At 42.3% G+C, this 9,808-nt stretch overlaps 1 protein-coding gene across 1 annotated transcript; it reads right to left on the reverse strand.

Moving 5' to 3' along the window:
* Window positions 1-5,196: 5,196 nt before the first annotated feature.
* On the reverse strand, window positions 5,197-8,675 carry LOC109989157 (glial cell line-derived neurotrophic factor-like). The gene is made up of 2 exons (XM_065962442.1): window positions 8,120-8,675; window positions 5,197-7,240 (listed from the first exon to the last, which is right to left on the reverse strand). Exons 1-2 carry the CDS (start codon window positions 8,328-8,330, stop codon window positions 6,675-6,677), a joined length of 777 nt encoding a protein of 258 aa, XP_065818514.1. The 5' UTR covers window positions 8,331-8,675; the 3' UTR covers window positions 5,197-6,674.
* Window positions 8,676-9,808: the final 1,133 nt, after the last annotated feature.

A 9,808-nucleotide genomic window follows, 5' to 3' on the forward strand; every position in this document is an offset into this window, starting at 1 on the left:
TGATTCCTTGGAGTTTGCAGTAAGCCTCAAGTGGACACTTGAGGTACTGCAGTGTTTGAAGTTCCACATTGGCAGATCACGGGATAGTTTTTCTTTAGACTGCTTTTAAAATAAGGCAAAACCTAAGAGCTTAAACCCCTTAACCTCTCTCCTCCTATTGTTTTTTTTATTTTATGACTTTAAGAAATCAGAAGTTTGTTTTTGAGAATTTCAATTAAAATACTTTTTAAATACGGAAGCCCAAAGCAGACATGCTCCGTGATGACGATATATTACCGGTCTCAACTCATTTATCTGGAATACAAAAAAATATATACAATTATCCTTTCATCACAAGGAAACAAGCTCTGTTATTTTGAGATAATGAGATGAATGAATCTGTTTTTTTTTAATGGTAACATCAGCTGTGATAGATTCAGAGAAAAACATGTCAAGATCTGAAGAAAACAATTGAAATTAACTCCCTCGCTCTGTAATACAAGTGTTTATTTAAAGATAACAAGATAATTATGTTCTTTTGGTCCTAAAAACAGAAGAAACAGATTTGTTTGTCATATTTCTCAGACTGTATTGATATCATCATCTGCAACGACTGCTTCCTGTCTTTGTGGTCGTCTTGACAATTTACTCATCATCCAGCCTGAGTCACACTGGCAGAGTCACAAAGCGTTTCTTGTGGTCTGACAGATCCGTCATGAAAACCCCATGACATGTCTGATATAACCGTGATTGCATTTCAGTTATCGTTTGCATCTTTTTTTCTCACAATGATGGCGGACTGCAGGCTCTGACCACAGCTGCTTCCTATAAACAATCTGGTCACTGATTTCGAACTGAATGATGAGAATGTGAGCTAGCGTGGAGACATTTTTTGAAAAAGTAAATCTTGAAACCATCATGAACCCGGAGGCTGAGAGGCAAAGGAAACCGACGACTCTCCAGAGATTCTGAAAGGTCAACTTTTAACAGCAGTGTCATCAGATGAACTTCACGTGCCCTCTTTATCCCCCCTGACAACAAAAGGCCTCTAACTGCTTAACTACTGAAAATATCTTTATGGAGAACAACTCAAAATGGATTTAAATGTTTTATTGAGATGTTTTCCTCTGACTACACAAACACAAATTGATTTATAATGTTGTAGTGCAGTGAGCTTTCAGAAGTACCCTACTTATAGTGACTGCTTTGGGAAGGAATCTCATATTCAACAACCTTTTGCACGGTTTGACATTTTCACATGAACTAGAGAAAAAGGAAAGCCTCTTTCACACATGCACTCCTTGAAAAAGTCTAGAAAAGATCAGGTCAGTCTTGTCCTGAAAATGACCAAAGTTGCCTTTTCACATTATGTACAGAAGTCAGAAAAATCATGTGCGTGCATGATCATTATTATGTATGCACAAGTTAGACAGACATCTTGTGCACACAGGATATTAACCTACAGCGTGCACAGCGTATATCTTATGCACACAAGTTACTGTAGATGATAACGTGTTGGAACAAGAAGATAATTATCTTGTGTGCAGACTCCATATGAGATTTTCCCTGTCAGACGGAGTGTGGGTCTTAAGAGGAAAGATATGACCTTAAAGGAGCCGTGGAAGTTGAAGCGTAATGTGTACAACATATCCAAGGTGGCAGACAAAGCAACAGAGTTCAATAATATGATGACAGTTTTTTGCCATCATATCATTATCACATTATACATACATTATCAATGAAACGATGATGATGTTGGCGAACAGATCATGGCATGAAGAAGCTTCAGTCACGCCTGGTTTCAGGATTTAGATATCACAAACCTTTACCACTTGCTTGCAGTGAATTTTCCTGAGTATTTCCTGCTGTGTTTTTATACATCTGCTCATCCCTGACTGCTTGCGGATTAATTACAAGATGGCTGGAAGAAAAACATCTGGATTAAGTCAGGGTGAAAAATGTATTTGTTTGCACTCACACCTGAAGATTTTTGGGGAAATGTCGAGTTCTGTGCATGTGTGAATGTAGCTGATTGAGGCCTAAGTCCTAAAGTAACACCATGTATCTGCATGTTGAGTTGTGCCAGTATTTAGCACCTCTTTGGAACACCATACCCCTTAAACTGTGATCACTTGTGTAGTATTACACTCCTGTGCAACATCATCCTTCATTACATGATCCTCTCACGCCGTGAACAAAGGAGCTGAACACTCATCGGACTAATGACGCTATCCTCTGACCGGCAGGTAGCTCTCATGATTTCCTCTTTTGTGCACCGCTGAAAGATTTACCATTTAGCACCATCATGCTTTATCCAGAAAGAGATCAATTGATCCAGCAGAAGAAGACCACAGTTAATGGCTGCACGGGACGTAAAGTTTCAAAATGAAATAAGTCTTTGGAAAGTGTATGCTGTGATTCTTAGTTAGCTTAAAAGCTTAGAATTAAATTCAACTTGCGGCTCATTTTTAGGGAAGCCTGAAGCAGACATTCATTTTATCCTTCTCTGTTCCTGTGATAATGAGTACTTTACAGTCGTTGTTTTTTAAATCTCGACTAATTTATCTCAAGATACAATTCTACAATTCACTTAGCAGAAGCTTTCAGAGAGTAATTACAACACAAGCGAGGATCTAAAGAAAAGCAAACAACGTCAGTAAGTGTAAACGAACAGCTTCAAGTCCGAGGTGCTGACAGGAAGTGCACAGAGGCAAAGCACGACACGGACAGCTGTTAGCTATATAGAGATAACAACATGAAGGATGGTGCGTTTGTAGAATAGATCAATCAATATGTCGGATGAAAAGAACATATAAACAAATGTTTCTTTGGGATTTGTCTGATAACTTTTCTTCAGCGAGGGAGCTTTGATAAGGATGGTCTCCAATATTTATGTAGCCTATGATTTGATCAAAAGAACGTATGATCCAGATCCCTATGTGACCTTTGACCTCACCAGAGGGAGTGGCAGTGGGAACATGTCACATATTAGAAAGTGTTCTCTGTGTGATCTGGGTGAGGTAGAAAATTAAATGCAATTTTAGTTTTTCCATCCGTTCTGTCATTCTCTGAGACGTCAGCTTTTCTGTTAAATGTCTGAAGACAGTCCAGATTTAGTTTTCTATGTCGGATGAAGACAGGACAGGGGGTGAAGTCAGAAATTGGAGAAAGAGAGAGAATGGGGAATGGCATGCAGGAAAGGAGCCACAGGTTGGTTTTGAACCCGGGCTGCCCGCTTGGAGGACCACAGCCTCCGCACACAGGGCGCGTGCACTAACCACCGGGCTAACGCCGTCCCCTCAAAGTGTCATTTTTTTTGCAGAGATCATGAGTTCCATTAAAAAGAACTGAAAGCTTGTCTGCACAGTTTGGCCCTGTTAGTCGTCTAACCAGACTGCTGTGACTCACAGCTCGGGGAGACGGAGGCATCGGGACGGCCTGTGTAATGTGAGAGAGCGAGGTCGGATCAGATATCGACCACACACATCCATTAAGCAAGATGTACACTTCTCTTCTCATGTGCTCCGACTTCTACCTCTTTTTTTTCTCCCTCCTCTGGATACCTGCAACCGTTTAATCACGCTGTCTTCTCGTTGTCCTCCCTTTCTGTTCCAGCGCGTCCGTCTCCATTCCTCATCCTCCTGTGTGTTGTGTTCTTTATGTCGTAAGATGTTTAAACAATCGTCACCGACAATCTGTCTTCCATCCCTCCCTGATCGTCTCACCTTCCTTTTATTCTAACTCTATAGTTTCTGTAGGTGTAGATTCTCTTTTCTCCTCTGTGTTTAACGCCTGTTCCTGTCATTTGATAACATCCGCTTCTCTTCATCTATGTGTGTTACAGAGGACTCTTTTGTCCTTCTCTTTGTTACACAAAGGGTGTCTGAAATACACCATTCATCTCTGCTTCTTCTGAAGGTTTCTTCTTTCTCTGAATTCTGTTTTCATCAATGTCTAGTTTTTACATTAAATCAGGTTTAAACCTTTATGGATCAGTTAGAGAAAGGCTAGTTATAGGAGAACCTACGGTGGCTGGGAAGTGCAAAGCAAAATTACAGAATGTGAATCACAAATTTACATTTTGAAAAACAAAATTTCCGTCAAAACAAAGAAATTGACCCCTCACCCAATCACTTCCGGGTCAATTCCTGCATTTGGTACGTTCCCTTTCCGTCAAATTCTGTCGTTTGTAAATTTGTGTGGGGACCGGTCAAAGTGTTCTGCCACTTGTACTTTTGTCTCAGCGTTTGTAAAAGTGTTTCACATCTTGTAGATTTGTTTTATCAAACGTAAATTTGTTTTGTTCTTGGTGAAAGTGTTCTGGTTTTGTAATTTAGTTTGACAAAAAAAGTTTTTCAAGGGGAGTTGGTGGCGCAGTGGTTAGTGCGCGCGCCCCATATATGGAGGCTCCTCCAAGCGGGCGTACCAGGTTTGAATCCCACCTGTGGCTCCGTTCCCACATGTCATTCCCCACTCTCTCTCTCTCTCTCTCTCTCTCCCCAATTTCCAACTCTATCCACTGTCCTGTCTCTCCATTAAAGGCACAAAAAGACCAAAAATAAATCAAAAAAAAAACTTGTGAAAGTGTTTCACACTTTGTAATTTTGCTTTGAACTTCCCAGCCACCGTAGAGAACGGCTTTTTGTAGTGAACTCACCCTAAAAAGACTCAAACAATAAAGAACCATACATATAGAGTGTATTGGGGCTGCACGGTGATGCAGTGGTTAGCGCTGTTGCCTCACAGCGAGACGGTTCCTGGTTTGAACCCTGTCGGTCAGGTGGCGTCTGCATGCTCTCCTCGTACATGCAGCTCAATCCTGTTACCTTAAACTGGTTTCATCATTTGGAGCATGAGAGCAAGATGATCAACTAGATTGGTGTGTTTAAGTGAACAAGATATTTTTTACAGCCCACCACAGCTCCACCTCTTTGCCTGCTTCTCTGAGATTATACATCCATGTTAGATAGCTGTGTGTACAGACTCAGAGGTGAGTGTACCAGCTCTTAGAAAGACATCACTAAATTCAAAATTTGAAACGTTGTAGGAGGAAATACATGGAAACACAAGAAAATACGTTTGGGAAGAAACACTAAACGCACCAACAGCTCCACATGGACACCTTCTGTCATGTGACCCATACCGTCTTTTACTTCTTTTATATTTAATGTATAGACGTGTTTGATTTAAACCTTTGGCAGAGTCTGAGATGTCACATCACTGTAATAAATAAAGTTTATTCTTTTTAGGAAAACAAAATAAATATGAATAAGTTAATAAAATAAAAGCTTTCATAAATACATTTCATACATGTATAATATGTTCCATGTTACAGATGCCCTTCATGGTAGACAGAATGAGTCCAGAATGATTCTTCCACTGAGAAACACACCAGCACTGTGAGAACTGTTAATAATCCAACGAGCTGAAAAACAAATCCTGATATGAACATATTGTCAAAGTGTATTGAAACCCCCTCATCTTCTTATGAACTCCTCTACTGATGGACTCAAGGCAAATGTGGCTTCACACATAAACAGTGTTGGGCACGTTACAGTCACTACTATCAAAAGGTAACTGAGTGTTGTAGTAGTCGAAATCTGTCTTGGTCTCGAGAACACTTTTTGGAGGTTTCAAAATCATTTTTCTTGTCTCTGCCTCAGACAAGGCGGACTCCGGATTTTAAATCAAGACCACCACTGACAGGCTGTTTTTTACAAAGTCATTACTGTGATTAGAAGTAAACCCCCTCTTTCTAAAAGAACAAATAATGTCAATTCATTTGTAGTTTGATTTGTATCCCCCGGTTACAGCTGCAAACTGTGTGAGCGTCACGCGTGATATTTATGGTCTTGGTGTTGTCTCAATCTTGCCCTGCCTTGGTCTTGGTCTTGATCCCTTAATGTCTTGGTCTTGTCTCGGTCTTGGAGCAGTCTGGTCTCCGGTCTGTCTTGGTCTCGGTTAGTGTGGTCTTGACTACAACACTACTGCATTATAAAAGTAACTATTTACTTGGGAAAGTAACTTAAGCGTTACTTTTTTAATTTTTTTACATCCATCCTCATGTTGATGTTCACATTATTTAGTGTTGCAGTTTGTAGGTATTTCACTAATGAGATCTCTGAAGACGACACACTCAACAGTTGATATGAAGCACGTCGCAGACAACATACCTTGTCTATGTCTATAGTCCGGTTTACAGATTGTGGAGAAGGCGGGGCTTTAAATCCTTAAAGTCCGCTGAGCTAACGTGAACTGAACCTGGATCTCGGGTGTCTGCAGCAGCGGGCTCTCTAGAAGCGGTTTGTTGTTTAGCTCGGTGCTTTGTTCTTACAGTCAGTTAACACGAGCAGGGGGAAAATAATGTCGCTATTTCTGAGACAGAGACTTCACGGCTGAATGATCGCCTGCCTGTGTGTAACCTGGCACGCTGAATCAATATCAATAAACCTTAATCTTCACATAGCTTAAAGTAACGAGTAACGCTGGCTTTTAAATGTCAGTAACTGTAACGGCGTTACTGAATCTGGAAAGTAACCAGATACGTTTACTAGTTGCCGCAAAAAGGAGTTCAGTCCATAACGGTCAGAGAGTTTCCTGTTAGTGAGAAAAATGTGGAGGGAAAAAAAAAAACACTCAACATCAGTCAGAATGAACGTAAAAATCAGACAAAGCTCGACACCAGTTCACGCTCTCTACACACAGCCACATCTTCTGGCAGAGTGTTTCCTCACGGTGTGGTAGACGAGGTTGTCGTCCAGGAACGAGAGGTCATCGTCGAACGCTATTGGTCGACAGCAGGCCTGAGGGGGCGAGTCTTTGGCGGGGAGCCTCCTGTTGTGAGCGAGGTTGTAAAGGATCTTGTCGTAGTTTGTCTCCGACTTCCTGCAGGGTCCCGAGCAGTACCTGAAGATCATTTCCTCGCTGGAGCGGTACCCGAGTCCGAGGTCGGTCACGTTGAGGTGGATCTGTTTGAGCATGCAGCCCTGCCCTCGTCCCTTAGTTCTCACTTTCCTCCCCGTCTCCCCCCCCGTAGCCCCCAGTCGTCCTCCAGTCCGGCTCTGATGACTCGCCCCCTTCTTCCTCCCCCTCCTGTGTCGAGCCCGGCTGCTCGAGTCCTCTTCGGAGGGAGAGAGGGCGGCGGGCGAGGAGGTAGATGAGGACACGGTGGATGAAGAGGAGCGGCGTATTCGACTGATGGTCACCCTGATGAAGTCCACCACGTCTTCAAATTCCTCCTGTGGGGGCTCCTCCATGATGTCTGAAACACATGCAGAGAAACGGGATTCTTTCAAGGAAATGTTTGGTATTCCAGCACATGTTGTTTCACTTTAACACCTCAAACTGACAGTTGGACCGTACAGTGTTATGTCAGATATGTGCAAATGGTACACAATGTTTTTTTTCCATGCAGAGAAATTCCATTCGGACTGATTCATCCAAGTTACAAATGGATCCCATCCTTATTTATACAACAGGATTTATATGTTTTAAAGCACTGAGGCATTAAAGGAACAGCAGCAACTAGCCGTGTAGCATATAACACAACACCAAAATGATTCACCAATATCTGCATCACTGGAATATAAATCTACAAGCTTCCTATTTGTGAGGCTTTGCCAATGAATTGTATATGATTTGGTTTAAAGCTGCAAGTCAGACAAATTATGCGATTTTCAGTCTTCACATTTGCCTATTTTAAATATAGGGACAACTATTTTTTTTTTTACAATTTAGCATTTTATAAACTAAACAGTTATTCAATTAGTAAGAAAATAATTCAAAATAGAAAATACTAATTAGCATGTTGTGTGAATGCTGTGGAAAAGAGAGGTGGGCATAAAGTTATGCAGTTAAAAAGGTATGAAGTTGTAAAATGAGGCAGGCCAGTTAAAGTCAGAGTCCAGAATGAGACATTTCTGCAAATATGTCGATGACTGGAACTGGAACTGGACACCACATTCAGCCACAACATGCAAATAGAGAGTGGCTGTTTCTGCATATTTTCAGCAGTTCATATAAAATCTCTTTTAGAAGACTAGAACAAGTAATGAAATAGAAAGGATCCAAGAGTAAGCCAGTCTGCGGAGTACACACTCCATGGCACTCCATACAGACGACAGACGCGTAAAATTCTCACCTCCAGCCAGCGTCTCCTCCCAGTCCGCTGTGTCCGCCCGAGCGCGGCTGATGCCCGGGGAGGTGAGTGACAGACGGATCTGAACCGGTGGGAGCTCCAGGGGACCCTCGGCGGCGCGCCCTCCCCTCTTGGTGGAGCGGAGCAACGAGCTGGCGTGCACCGTGGCGCTCAGCAGTATCAAACAAGTGGTCAGACTATCCCATAACTTCATTGTCCGCTCTAGTCCGGCAGAAGGACATGGCGCGATGCAAGCCACTGAAAACGGTCCAAATGAGTGTAAAGGTTGCCTGTAAACTGCACGCTGTTACCCGCGGGCCAGATGGCAAACGCTATGCAGCGTGGCGCAACATCCAAGGAGACACGAAAGCAAAGGCAGACGCGCAAAACACAAAGCGAGGACTTCCTCTTAAGTTTTTTTTTTTTGCAATCCGACGACAATCATCCAATCCTGGAAGACAAAAAAATACAGAAAGAGTCCCAGTTTCCAGTCCTTTACCCGGGTTTACATTCAGTGCGCAAAAATGCAGCGACTTCTGCTCCTTCCCTGTCGACATCAGATCCGGGAGATGGGGAGTGGTGGTGACGTTTCATGGACCATCCTCTCTGCTCCCTCCTGTCTCCACCCCATGAAGACTTCACAGAGGGATGGAGCCGGAGTGAATGATTGAACTCCAAGGTCCAGAGTTGTTGAGGTTGGAGGAGTCTTGTTATGAAAGAGGCTCAGTGTGTGTGTGTGTGTGTGTGTGTGTGTGTGTGTGTGTGTGTGTGTGTGTGTGTGTACTCAGATGGCTCAGAGAGGGAGAGAAAAGTTTCACACTTTCCACTAACAACACTCCATGTTCCCCCATCCTGCTTTACAGTCGAGGTTGACATTGGATGGGAGGCATGTTTCTAATCAGCCAGTCAAAACAGATTGAATAGACTCAATAGATTAAGTTTGCTACTTAAAACTCTGAAACCATCAAGGGGCTTTGGATTGCTTTCCGTTACAGGAGCTGATGTTTAACTTAAGAGTCCTGCCAGTAGAAAACACAGTTTTGGTTTCATGATCAAAGGTGTAAATATGTTCTTTGTGAATTTCTCTTGGAGCAACTTTCCAGGTCCAGAGGAGCAAAGAAACAGTTTGAAATGATGTTGAAATCAATTGAATGCCCTCTTGCATAATGTAAAAAATAATTAATGACATTATATCACACCAATTCCACAGGGCTAAACAACCACAAAAAGTCTGCAGGCTGAGATACATGCAAAAATAATTTATTTAAATAAAAAAATGTGTAGGTGCTCAAAGTGAAAAAGGTGAATAAAAACAGCAGCACATTAGAAGCCCTTCCCTACTCACAGGGGCGCCCCTCCCCCGCCCATGGAATTTGTGTGCAGGTATCACCTCTGCAATTTTTTAAAAATGTTTTAGTGTACTTATATGCACCCAAGTGTAACCCTTTCAATGCCCTGAGTAGGTGCAGCCTCTCACCTCCTGACATGATATTGTTTAGACGCACAACAGACTGTGTATGAATAACTCGGCCTGTGTTCCTGTTAAAAGGCTCAGACTACTGCAAACTGTCTTTGGAAGCGTAGTCTTTAAACAAACAAGAATAATACGATAGTTCCATTCATTTTCAAATCTTTTAAACGCTTACTTTGTACATTTCTTTCCTCCCTTGAGCTTCCAACGTGCCGATACCT

Source organism: Labrus bergylta, chromosome 2, assembly GCF_963930695.1.
Source record: "Labrus bergylta chromosome 2, fLabBer1.1, whole genome shotgun sequence".
In the NCBI taxonomy this organism is placed as follows: Eukaryota; Metazoa; Chordata; class Actinopteri; order Labriformes; family Labridae; genus Labrus; species Labrus bergylta.